The 14,491-nt window shown below is 33.1% G+C and overlaps 1 protein-coding gene across 1 annotated transcript; it reads right to left on the reverse strand.

Annotated features, from left to right (window-relative positions):
• Positions 1-433: 433 nt before the first annotated feature.
• LOC126967729 (F-actin-capping protein subunit beta) lies at positions 434-9,633 on the reverse strand. Its single transcript, XM_050812358.1, has 6 exons — positions 9,485-9,633; positions 8,982-9,366; positions 8,397-8,596; positions 4,435-4,546; positions 3,323-3,469; positions 434-1,097 (listed from the first exon to the last, which is right to left on the reverse strand). The coding sequence occupies exons 1-5, from the start codon at positions 9,485-9,487 to the stop codon at positions 3,339-3,341; spliced, it is 831 nt and encodes a 276-aa protein (XP_050668315.1). The 5' UTR covers positions 9,488-9,633; the 3' UTR covers positions 434-1,097; positions 3,323-3,338.
• Between the last annotated feature and the right edge of the window lie 4,858 nt (positions 9,634-14,491).

Consider the following 14,491-nt stretch of genomic DNA (forward strand, 5'->3'; position numbering starts at 1 on the left):
ATTAATTAAGGTTGACAGTTAATCTCTATTTTCAGCAATGCACGCAGACTAACACAAAGTGACAAAAAAATCGCGAGTGTAAGACTTAGCTTGTCACGCACACTAAAGTAATAAACCTGGCCTGTTGTCTAGCAGCAATAGACTCGATCTAGACGTATAAACTATTAAGTTGCCACCATTTTACAGCATCATCGTTTCAAGTGATGGGTCCATGCGACCTGCTCGTGACAGGGCGCTACTTGTGGTGGCTAGACATTCTGTCATCGTAAACAGGGCATTTGTTTAAATGTTTATCATAACTTATACACATAAAACCTACTTTTACCATGCAGATTTCAGAAGATAATAAAAGACCTCGCGAAAAAAAGTGACATTTCCATTTAAATGGTTATTATTGATGATAATGGTTATTATAAGATATAAAACAAAAGTATATAAATAATTTATTTATTCAGAGAGGCCAGTATAAACTACAACATAAAGGTCACATACATACATACATGTCTACCATAAATTACTGTTAATACAATAAAATCAGTAAATAAGTATTGTTTTATATTTATTATCTTACAGTTAATTATATTAATAAAAAACTAAATTACTTAATAACTTGTAACAAAAAATGCAGCATACAATGAGATGGACAGTTGGGTTCGACAATATGAAATATTGTAGACATATTTTATAATAAATGCCCCAAAAAACACAGAAGTAAATTGTCTGCATTTTTGATTTTTCTAGTCAGTTTTGTTCCTAACTCAACAACATAACATCCACATAATTTCTTTAATTTAATTTACCTACCATCATTTATCCACAAAAATTCAAATTTTAATATTATGATATATCATACAATTAGATAATATCTAGTAATTAGAATGATAATTAATAAATGTAGTTTATTACATGAAATATTCTAGTAAAGAGGAGGAATTCTTAATTTATATACAATAATAACTATAGAAGCACCATATTGGATGCAGGGTAGTTAATTCTTACAAAATATAATTTCAATTAAATTTATACATGCATGTTATATAATAACAATTATTCTTGAACATTTCATCGTTGTCTTTAACCCAAAGTCTCCACATCATCTGTGAAAAAAATAAACTCTTTTTTTCAAAAGGTTTTAAATTTCGAGTACAAACGGTACACACTGATTGGTTTGCTGCTCACTGGGTGTTAGACAGGAATGTGTAGCATACGAATGTATCACTGTCGCTGTTCATACTATTAACCAAAGAGGATGTAAATATTACATAATAAGAGACGGGACTGCCTCGGTACAAATTGAAATTTAGTTTAGTATGAAACATGCACTCATTTGACTTAAACGTTTGAAATAGTAGTAATTACAGTATTCCGATTAACCACGACGTATAATCCGGCTAATTTCGAAAGCAAACAGTTGCTTAAAACGTAGTGGATTTCGGCTACCTCCTTTTTTTTAACAAGATTAGAGCCGTCATGTGTCAATCTACCAATGACTGCTCGTTTCATACAATCGAGTGAATAGCTTATTTCTTAGAGAGTTTCGCTAGGCTGGTATTAACAGACGTTTAGATGTTAAAAATGTTTAGAGTCGAAAGAACGACATCTCAAGTAAATTTCGTCGTACAAATATTGGGGTTGAGATGGTAATCAAATGTAAATAAAAAAAACTACGAATAAAAAAAACCTGCTTCAAAAACTGAAAAGTACCAGATAACTAAATATTTAATTTAATACACCTCTTATGCAAACCTTTACCTTTAATATTAATAAAATACTATTATTTATATGTGCTACCTATTCATAGGTTTTAAGTCAGTGCCAAGCCCTAAACAAAATAAAACTTAATATTGTAAACAGCTTACTTACTGTAATTATTTAGGTTGTCTGGTCATGCGTGTCTGTCCGCTTGGGTTGTTTTGTTCTAGACGAAGCTATTCCGCTCAAAGTCAACGTGGCGAGTGTAGGTACCTTTATTACATATGGCTCGGCACCGACTTCAAAGCTATTAATATGTAGCACATACAAATAATAGTATTTTATTATGCGGTAAGGTAAGGTTTGCAAACGAGGTGAATTAAATTAAATTTTTAGTTATTTGATACTTTTCAGTTTTTGAAGTCGAGTTTTTTTAAACGTAGTTTTTTTTTATTTTTTACGTTTTAGTGACAGTTAATAATAATATATAATACACTGAATGAAACCTCCAAAAAATAGCCGTACACAGCTAACAATTATGTCATCCAGGTAGACGAAAATTTTCATATAATTGTTCATAAAATGAAAACTACTGGGCCAGGTGGACTAATAAAATAGTGCATCAATTATCTATATATATGAGTATTGTCTCTAAAAAAGTAGTACGTTTATGATAATGTTAAAAAAAACAGTAAAAAAGTTAAAAAAAAAACAGTTACAAATTTAATTTGTATAATTATTAATCACAGAGGTAAGGGATATCACTTATAAATAACAAATTGTTTAGAGGGAATTGTGTATCAATTATCTATATATCTGAGTATTGTCTCTAAAATTGTGCCAAATCATATTGTATATTTATATATAAAAAGGGAAAGGAGGTGCCTGAAATAGTAGACTAAGGCACATTAATCTCTGGTGAGACTAAACTAGGTTAAGAATAACAAAACATATGAGACTTTGTATGGCAGGGGTCAGTCAGTCAATAAATATCACGATCCAATATCATGATACCTGTCTCAATATATATATACACTTTCAATAGATATTGACTTCAATATTGTCAGTATTCAGATGATCATTCTTCCGAGTAGACGAGTTTCGTCATTATGGACGATAAAAGTAAGGCCTGTACTGCTATAATATTGGCATTAATTTTTAATAAATTAAATTTAATGTAAGTAAATGAATAAAATTATCTCTCTCTCATTTTGGCCTGTAAATTTCGTGTGTACCTGTAATGGAACATTTTCATGTACCAATTTTCTTTATTTCACGGGGATCGATTACGTACTGACGATATTGATAGCACACACGCTCACAGCCAATAAATATTGACAGCTATATTGATGGATCACAACAAATCTAGAATTTGTGTCAATATACCCAATATCTATTTTTGCCGCGTTTACACATCAATAAATATTGACGAGACCTCAAGGATCACGACACTGACTCCTGCCTATGACATCTTAGATGTCACTAGAATAAGCCAGAGACATTAATATGTCTGACCTTATAACCCAGTAGACTCCTGATGGACTCGCAATGTAAACAATTCACTCAAGCAACTTATGTGACATCTTCAGGTTTATAAGACAGAATAGTCTCAGTAAATTTAATATCATACCCATGTAAACCTGATCTCATTCGGCCCTCGTGACCTGCCGACGTTGCAGCAGCGCTTCGGCGAGGTCATGCTGAAGGGCCGCCTTTTGCCGCGCGACATTCGCAGGCACAGTTGATCGCAGACCGTTCACTATGTCCTTGGTTTTACCTTTGACAATTATATATTTATGTCAGAATAAATAGATTTAACATTTGATTGAAATTCATCACATGATGATCACATAACAGTATGATAGGAGTTATAATGCTACTGTGATACAGCTCCATGCGGCCCATAGTCTCTTCTAAAACCAGAGGAATCACAAGAGTGTTGCCACTTGCCAACTTTTTAAAGCGTCGAAACGTGAACTAGGCTTGCATGTGGTGCTGTAATTACTCCTACACCCTTTAAGTCTACAACAGTACTAGAGCATCAATATTAAAATATTGGCCCTAAAGCAAGCAAGCTGCCTTGGATTATCACATAGTTCTATTCATACTCAAAGTTGACTCATTCTGTATTTATATCTTATAAGATTGAAAAGCCTTAAAGCACGGTTCTATGCCATATCACCAACAGGATGAATGAGTTGCACAGTGGAATAAGCGATGGGGTAGCACCTAAGTCTTCTAGTATTATCAGTATCAGTAGTATCAGTCAGTATATCAGCTTTGTCTTTCGCGGTATCTAAGTGAGTCTTCGTCCCTGTTCAGTGAATAGCAGGCTGACTGACATTTTCTTAGAAATCCTTGACTCACCAGAATGCATGAGCAATATGCCTCGATTTCGCCTCACTTATTAGTGACTCTATTGAGCGATCTGGAGCCATGACTGTACTGTTTTTTATCTTGCTGGTCTTTTCAACATTAGAGATTACCCCAATAACCCAAGCCTTATAGCAATCCTATGTTAGGTATCCTCCAGTTTTATTACTCTCAGCAAAAATAGATTACAAACTTAAGGGCTGGTGTTTCATTTGAAGTCAGTAAGATTGATTTCAATCTGTTCTAATCCATTAAATAAAACCTTGCATTAGATTATTATTTGCTATAAGACTTTGAAGACAGACACAGTCTATTTAATTTGAAAGGTATAAGGTTATTAAAAATTCTAGATAAATCTAATGGACATACCAAAGTAAATATCATTCAATGTGTTTCTAATTTTATTTTCCATATCTTCTACCATGCGGCCAATATTTGCAATGTGGGGTGTAACATCACTCACTGATGAGTCTTGTTCAGCCTGTAAATGAGAATCACACATTCAAATATTTATATTAGAAATAGGATTTTAAACCTATTAATGTATGTCAAAAACACTACCACATATTCAAAATTGTATACCTCAGCCCTGAGAACAAGGGGTGCAAGAAACTCAGTGAGCCTCTTTTTATTTACAAAATTTGCAGAGACTCACAATATACAAGGAACCAAACTTCTTCCTCAATTTAATCTTTAATATTATAATAACCCCTTGGCATTACAACAGTTTTTAAATGTTTCTTGAATGTTTTGTCAGGCAATTCTGTTATGATTGTTGGAAGTTTATTATCTTATTATTATATAGAATCATACTGAATTTCTCAAAAATTACTTATTTGTCTTACTAGTTCTAAAACTGGGTATGGCAACTTGTTTATGCCTAGTGTTAAAATTATGTAGTTAAAACATGCATTTTTTCCTAGTTAACATAAAATTTTGATAGATATATATTCTGATGGCATTGTACATATATTTATTTCTTTAAACAGATTTTGTAATGAGTCTTGAATTCCAAGACATACATACTACTATTAGACATAATGCTATAATATGGAAATACGAAAAATATAACAAACTAGCTGTTGCTATGTTCGATAGTTGCCTTATTTTCCAAACAGTGTAGGAAACTGAACTTAATTTAGATGATAATTTCTCAGTATGGGGGCCCCATTGCAGTTGAGAATATAATGCATAATCAAGATTGTATTGAGAGGCAATAGTTAAAATGGTTATTTCTTTAGATATTTATAACACAAATTGTCACCTCTAAAGTTACAAATTTATTGATTAATTCTTGTTGCAAGAAGTGTTACCTTGGTTGTTAAAGTTATTTAAATTATTGTTTGTAATTTTGCTTTACACATTATAACTATTATGTAAACATATGTGCATAATTTCAAGTTTCAATTTTGTTGTGGTATATATATAGTACTTTTTTGGTCAGATTAAGACTAATTAAATTATATTCTAACATATTAAGGGAGAGCATATTCGATTCACAACAAAAACTTCATGTTTTTAATTTTTGACGTGACAACGTCTTATAATTCGATAGAGCCGGCTGCACGCACGAAAAAACATGACTCATGCGGCGTTACCTCGCTCTGAGGCGTTCCATGTAAGGCTTGAAGTGCAAGCGAGAGCGCGGAACGAGCGACAAAGAAGCAAAATCGGCCTTTGCGTTCGGCAGCGTTCGACATCAGAATAACACAGATTGTAAGAAATTAAATATTACACATGTTTAAAAGTTGTAAAACAATTGCTCAACGCACATTTATACTTGTAAAAACTATTAAATTGTAAAAAAAAATTGACATAATTGTATTTATGCGTACAAATAAATCTAACTTGATCAATTTCATTGTGATTTCCAATTACCTCCTTCTCTATATACATACAAATCTATTAAACAAATGAAATTAAAATTTTCTTTTGAAAAATGCTACCATTCCATCAGTATTTTCTTAAGACATTGTCACGTTCAACTATTGTCAGTAAACCGACTTTACAGACAACCAATTTTTTTTCCAGAGCTATATCGGAATAATAATAAGTTTATTTATTTCAGGCATCATTGCCCATATATTTTTAGTATTAACTTATTCTAGGATTAGTAATATTACAAGGATTTATTTTTTGATTTAAAAATAATATTACATTGTCTATTTATAAAATTATGTACAGTACACATGGAATGATGTGTGATGTGTATGCATTTTATTTGATGATTATGATGTAAGAAAGTTTAAGTATTGATTTAGTGCACTACAGAGTATAAATATAATTTTTGATGACTGTTTTTTTAAAAAGACTTGACATCGACCAGGACTGCTGGGTTAAACATTTATGGAGATAATCGGAGGAGGCCTTTGCCAACAATAGACACTGTTTGCCTTTGGCTAAGTAAAACACTACGATAATCTTATCAGAATAAAGGCTTATATTATTATTATTATTTTTAAGAAATCATCTAGGACTAATACAAACATTATAATGTGCTATGATGTCTTATTTTATGTCTTTGTGTGCAATTGAACATAAAGTCTTAAACTCAATGATATTTAAAAGTATAGATAGGTTACCTAGACAACATTTGGTGTTTGTAAATGATACACAAACACACACATGAATAATTTAACATTGCAATAGCACACTACATTACGATTAGACGTCAAATAAGGATAGTAAATGCAATTATCACAAGTGAAAAAGAGATAAGTCTAATTTGCTAATTTCTTCGTATTTGCGTAGCAAAAACACAGAATCATTCACCAGATATGATTTTTTACCTGACACCGTGATTTATGCCTAAAATACGATTAATTCATGAGTTCATGTAATAAAAGTTATAAAGTAGTAAAACTACATTTAAATTAGGTAAATAAGGTGTTATTAAATTAAAAAAAATAGTTTAATATTGATTATAAATAGCCATAACGATGATATAAATTATTTGTACATAAAATAATAAAAAAATTCAGACATATGAAAACAAAAACGAAATGTATTAACAATAAGTGTTCCATTTTTACAATTTTACTAACGACGGCTCCCAAAAAGTTTTAAGTTTACATATATTATTTCTTGTATATTATATTATTTATGAATGTATTTCTGTTGAGGGTTTATTACAATAACATATGGGAGAAACAGAAAATGATCCATTGATTCTTCTGCAGTTAGCAAGGGATATACCGAAAGGGCAGTGTTACTGAAAAAACTCCTATGCAAGCAGATAGCACTTACTGTATACGTCCGCTACCTACCCTAAAACTTGTTTTTGTAGTTTGATAGTTCAGCTATATGCACTTGTATATAAAAAAATATTAAATTTCATATTACTTTTACTGCAACAAAGGCTTTTTTACATCATTTCCGAAATTGTCCTAAAATATACTACCTCGATCATACCGCTGCAGACAGGGTAGTGCGGTATATTCGGAGTATTATCGTATTGTTCCAAATGTGTCGATGTCGATTTTGCGAGTAGACCTCCTGGTACGTTACATACATTCCAAGATTAAGTACTAATAAAATATCAAATAGCCTGCTATTACTAATCTCATTCTATACCACCTTTATTATAAGACTTTGAAAGCCAGAACTTATTATTATCATCATAATATTATTTAAGAAAGATGCTCGCTAACTAACAAGAAAACTCAACTTCCGCAATCAAGCGGTTACGAACGCTATGTATTCTGCTTACGATTTCACTTCTGGTTGATTAATCTATGACACATACTATTTGTCATTGTCGCGCTGCAGTTGACATCATATTCTCTATCTTGCTCGAACCACCATGTTAGTAATTCGAGATTTATTTCTAAATAAGAAATAAAATCGTGATAAAATACAAATACGACTTTCTTTTATATACTTTCGTATGGTATGAAATACCTTCACTCTAATATATCTCGCAAACATAGTGTTTACATTTTCTTAACACACAGGTTGGCATTTTAGATTATTGATTGATTATTAGCTCACTGCTAGTAGCCAACTAAATGAAATTACGACAATTGTCTGAATTTCTACGTGCATTCTGAAGTGCGATATCTACCTCTTTATTGTATATAATATCATTGCTTAAACTGCATTTTTTTTAATCCCTTCCTTCTCAGGTCTGAGTTAAAGTTTTTTGACTGGGTGGTAGTTTTTGATTTTCAATATGTGATATTATATCTTATTTTAAATAAAAATATTTTAATTTGAATTTATGTTAATTTAAACTGTACATCCTATATGTTCCTGAGAGTTTATAGAGGTCTCTACAGTAAAACATGTTTTTTAAACAGATTATGTTACTAAAAACAATGTAGAGCACTCACCTGTCTGGTAAGGCTTCCACCAAGGTTCATTGTTCCACTGCCTTCTTTGTTAGTTTGCAGCCACAACATGGCTGTAGATGTCAACTTGTAATGGGCATTGCGACCAGTACTCTTCTCAAGAACTTCAACCACATGAATAGAATCCCAACATCCTTTAATTTTTTGAGATCCATCACCTGCTTTTTTTATTAGAATTACACCTGAAATTAAAGAAAGTGGATTCAATATGCTGCTCTAGGGTTTCTAATAATTACACATCAATATATGTTTGGTAAGTTTATGCAATTACAAATGTCAGAGGACAGAGTTATTCATTGGGTAATCACCTTTAACTTTTTTGTGGGCTGATATTTTCAGATAAAGTACCATGGTACAAGTACAAAAACAATTATCAAACTGAAATTACTTGACTTTTACAAGCATTGGTACATTAGTATAAGGATTATTTATATTTTTAGACAACTTTAGGTAGTGTCCTAACCCTACTGATTAAGTTTTATATCTGTATTGAATTCTCAGTTGGAATGCAACATTTCATTAAAATACTTTGACAAATTGTCTGAATGAGTAAAAACTAAATTTTACCTGCAAAGCCATGATCCATATCCCACAAATAAACAGAACTGACTCCGCCTTCAAAATACATTTCCCTGTATTGATCAAAAGCGTGATTAGCTTCAATTTCCAGTTTCCTCAATCTTTCTGAAGGCATAGAACCATCTTCAAGTGGTGGATCATAAGTGTTTGACCATGGCGATCTATAGGAGTCTCCATCGCGGTTATAATCACATAGCAAATAATCTTTTCCGTTACTCCGATCTTGGGCGATTTTTAAGGGTTGGTCGACTGATGACAGAAGATCCTCGCATAAACTAGGAACTAGGTCAATCAAATCTGTTAAATTCTTTTCAATTTGCTGGGGCGGTAGCCGCCTCATTAGGTCTAGCGCACAATCCATTTGTTGTTCTGTCTGTAAATATTTAATTTTGTCGTAAATAATTGATAAAAGTAGCATTAGTCATCAATTTAATTACTGAAATTGATCGAATCCTAGAGACAAAAGTAAATTTCTAAAAAGTTTGATATACCATGATTTGATCCTTCAATCAAATTGCTATAAGTAAATGCTTTTAAATTTCGGTGGATGAATGAATATTGAATTCCGAAAAACTAAAAAAATACAGCACCACAAAAAAGTTAAAGGTGATTAGCCAATGAATAACTCTGTCCTCTGACATTTGTAATGAAATATGAAATTGACAATTGACATTAGACAAGTGTGTAAATTTATTGTGACAGAGAATATATATGAATAGAAAAGGGTAGGGGACCGTCGATGGCACAGAGGACCTCTCAGTAATGTGAACTCTCACTAATTCTCAAATATTGTTACCCTAATATTCGGTACAGAGGTTTAAGAGTCCTATTACGAATCGCCAACGCTCGCTTATAGTGTCCGAGCGCAAGTGTTCGTTTGCAATACACGAAATTACGTTGGTGTGCGTTGGGAGTACAACTATGGTTCACAAAACAATAATTTTGATACAAAACTAAAATTTTCGTAGGACATTTTTAACTTTATTTATTAAAACGGCTTTGGGTATGAGATGGGACAAAATTGCGAACCCACTACACTCACCCTGATCTCAAAATGGTCCGAAACTAGTCGGCACCCAAAACCATTTACCGTGAGTAAAGCCGTGTTAATTAAATAAAATTTTGATATTAGTCTGAATATGATAATATATATATATATATATATATATATATATTTAATCCAGAGTCTGAACACTATTAGGCAGGAAATCAGGGATAGTAATCGAAAACACCCAAAAAGATTCCACAAATTAAAAATATATATATGTCGGAGGAAGCCATTGAAGGAGTTGCTTGTTGATTGTACCGTTACTGCATAAAATTGTCTCTTTATCATGTAAACACATTTTAGAAATCTTAATATAATTTAATACGAATTTTTACACTGTTGTAAAGCCTAAAACATGTTTCTAATGACGGATTTGTGATTATATTTAAAGTAGGAAGTTATTAAGTAGCCATTGTCAACTGAATTACTGTTTAACGCATAGTGTGCAATGTTTAATGTTTATTGAAATTGTTAAAGCTTCTAATAACTTTTAATTTGATCTTACTTTATAAGTTACGTTTTTAACTAAATAACATTATTATCGTAATTTAAGTAACGACCAATCAGTGCAGAGCACGTGGCTTGAGTGAGGTCGAGGCGCCATCTTTATATAAGGTAGTTTGACAGTTGTTACGGGTTCTGATCCCAGCGGAAACTCCATAGGGAATGCCGCTTGCGCCTCTCTCTCCCCATGAGAAGGTCGCCTTCGATGTAGGCTTAGAGGGCACCTGCCCAAAGCCAACTGCAGGTGGTGTTTAGTGGGTAGGCACCTAGGTTTTCACGTGAGTCCCACATAACCAACGCAGGCTTAGGCTCCGTTGGTATGCATGAGCATTCACCACCTCCCTCCCGTCGTTATCCCGAAGGGTAGCCCATTCCCTTGCTTGGGCGCAAAAAAAAAAATAAAATGTTACGGGTTCAGTCGTGGAGTGAAGGCGGATCGAGTTGGGTCCTTGAAGTTGGTTCGTTAGTGGTGTTAAAGAGTGGCGCTTTGAACTCACTGCTCGGTCTTAACAGTTATAATTTCTCTTTCTGATTATTAATTATCGGCTTGAATGGGTAACTGTGATTTAAACGTGCTGAAACTAAATTAAATATTGTAAAAACTATTATCATCGTGTTTTGTGCTCGCACTTTACCCTCATGACGCCAAACCAAGTCCTCAACCACTATAGATGATGTCGATATATATATATATATATATATATATATATATATATGTGTATATATATATAATATAAAAAAAATTATAATTATATAAATAAAAAAATATCCTCTTATATATAAAAAAATCTAAGGTAGAGAAAAAAAATTTCAAAAATATCTCTCGCAATGGCATTGATCGTGCTTTACGGGGATCAATCAACTTGGGAAGTACACAGTTATAGTAAAATATTTTCAACTTAAAAAAAACGGTAAAATTTGTCACGCCAAAATAAATCATCTTAACAAACTTTAACGACTTTCGTCGGGTAGTCATCCCCAGTCCACACCGCGAACAAACAGAAATTTTTATCAGCAATATGGAACTGGCCTTGGACTTGGTTCCGTAGTCATTATTCCGATCTAAAATAACTTCAGAGCGATCATTCAATTTGAAGCATTTCAGCTTCTTTTGTCGAATAGCTTCTTCAAAATCTAATCCAAACGCGGAGAAGAGGCACTTTATTTCCACCAAACCATCTTCAAACAATCCATTCAAAAGAATAAGAAAAAAAAATCCTTGTCAATGAACAATTCACACTTGTCAATAATAATGTTCTCTTGAATGCTTGGTTTTGCCAATGCTTTGGATTCATTTTCTTTTCCATGTTTCACTGCAGGTACGCGATGAAGGCAAATACAGTTATACTGTATAAAACATTCTTCACAAGAGGTGCAGAGTTCTGGTTTGGCCGCCTTTTGCAAATTTTACTAAATATTGATGCTGTTTTAATACATCTACGCAATTCTAGCCATAAAGCAGTTTCGTCCTGCAAAATAGTGCTCCTTTCTATTTCTTGCCTGTTTAAAGCTTGTTGTTTCAAATGATCTAAGAAAATCCTTTTTGCTAGTTCAAAATGGTCACTGTCCATATCTGGATGTTCACAGTTTTGACCGTAGTTTGAGACTGTACTAGCAAAATTAAGCTTTCTGCGATGATGGGACTTTGTCAGGTGTTTTAAATTTTGAGGTTGTCTTGCTTCTTCAATGCATTTCAGATACTTTCCTGGACTTGGTCGAAGACAGACTTATATAATGTGTACTGTGGTTTCCTAGTGTTGAAGGCTACTACTGCTGCATAATATCTCACACTATAGGAGTCTTTAAGAGATAAATTTACTCTTTTGCCACCCACCATTTTGGCCACGACACTGTTGAACTGTTCAGCACGATTATTTGTGAAGGTTTGCAAAAGGCTTCATGAGTGGAAGGCAAGTTGAGAGACATTATTTTGCAACTTTAACATCAAAGTCGCTGCCGTCGAGACATGATTGGGCTCTTGTTTTCGCTCTTGCTTACAGTAGTAGCTCTTACAAAGATTGTGGTCTTCAAACACATGCCGTGGACTGTTTAAAATGTCTTCTTGTATTTTTTTTATTTTATCTGATAAAGTGCCAACCTCCGATTTCCTATATTTTATAGCAGATCGTATTGCAGTAGTATCAGATAGTGGAACAGACGTATCCTTCTGTAGCTGCAAATTCCTGCCATTATAATTTCGTAGGAGACCGTTCGTGCATTCTATTTTATGAACAGGAATATCTGGATATGGCGTACTTTCTAAAATATTTTAATAAGTACTGGCGTCCCCCTCAATAATCAATGTGTTATATATCAGACCTCTTTTTTCCACTGACTGCTTAAAACCTTCTACTAATATAGCCTGTTCCATAGAAGTCAACGAACTCCCATGATTTTTAGTGCACTTATGTGCTTGAAGTTCTTCTTTTATCGCGTTAGCACGAGCGCAAATTACACTATATTTGTTTCGAACTCCTACGTGGAAGACTTTACCAGTATTCGCCAATTATTGCCTCAACACCAGAAAGAGCCGAATAAATAGAAAAAAGAGAGGTCGTATAAAAGTAATTACTTTTATACGACCTCTTGCTCCAACAAGCATCTGCTTTTACAGGTATCATGGGAATTCCCGGGTTTCTGACATCACCTCGTAATATGGATGCATCCTTCTCTTCTTTGGCAGCGTCTTTCATCGATTTTTCGGCAGCAAATTTCCACATTTCAGAAAGAGAATCATGTGTTTTGATGTATACAGGTGTCCCAAAGTTATGGGACATGAAGGGAAAGTACCTTAAATATCGAAGATAGGCTATTTTACTGAAAGAAGACTTTATGTTATGATTTCTGCTATATTTCTTGGCATTACTCTTGATTCCAAATTGCAGTGGGGCCCCCATATTGAAGGATTGGCGAATAGGCTTAGTTCTGCAGCATATGCGGTTAAGAAAATTAGACGGTTAACTGACATAGATACGGCGAGATTAGTATACTTTAGTTATTTTCATAGTATTATGTCCTATAGTATATTGTTATGGGGCAGTGCGGCCGATATTAATACTATATTTGTGCTGCAGAAGAGGGCTTTTCGCGCGATTTATAACCTAGGTACTAAAGAATCATTAAGAGAAAAATTTAAAGAAATAAACATTTTGACTGTTGCTTCTCAATACATTTTTGATAATGTTTTGTATGTTCATAAGCACATTGCAGAATTTTCTAGAAACTGTGACATTCATAATGTTAACACGAGGAACAAAAATAAACTTGTTATGGCTACTACCCGGTTGGGTCGAGTTAGTAAGTCTTTTGTTGGGCGATGTATATGCTTCTACAATATGATCCCATAAAATGTACAAAACAAATGTGTTACGAAATTTAAAAGAATTGTTAAAAAACGTTTATGTGGGAAAGGTTATTATAGCATAAACGATTTTCTTAATGACACCATGGACTGGGAATAAAGCGAACACCCTCAGGCTCTTTAATTATAAATGTTTATTGTACGATATTACATTGTAATCCATATTTTATATTAAAAAAAAAGCCCGCTGAGTTTCTTGCGCCCATTCTTCTCAGGTCTGAGGCAGTCTCTTTTCAATGGGTGGTAGATTTTGACGTTCAATAAGGTGATTTTAAATCCTATTTTGAATAAAAATATTTGAATTTGAATTTGATGACTCCGGATGACTGCGCGCGAAATATTCGTGGATCCCACCTCGATAAGCGCTCGCGCCAGACTGAGGAGCTAATTGAATTGATGCAGAATATATAGTACTTGAATTTTATTTATTGTAATTTTGTCTTATTATATTGACAAACGAAAACCAATTAAATGTATTCAATGGATGTCGAAGTTTTATATAATATTAGTTTATTTGATAAAATTGTGTTTATTTGAATATAATAGACGCTGAATCAAGACATTTATGACTTAAATTAGTTTTTC

The sequence above is a fragment of the Leptidea sinapis genome, chromosome 13 (assembly GCF_905404315.1).
Source record: "Leptidea sinapis chromosome 13, ilLepSina1.1, whole genome shotgun sequence".
Lineage (NCBI taxonomy): Eukaryota > Metazoa > Arthropoda > Insecta > Lepidoptera > Pieridae > Leptidea > Leptidea sinapis.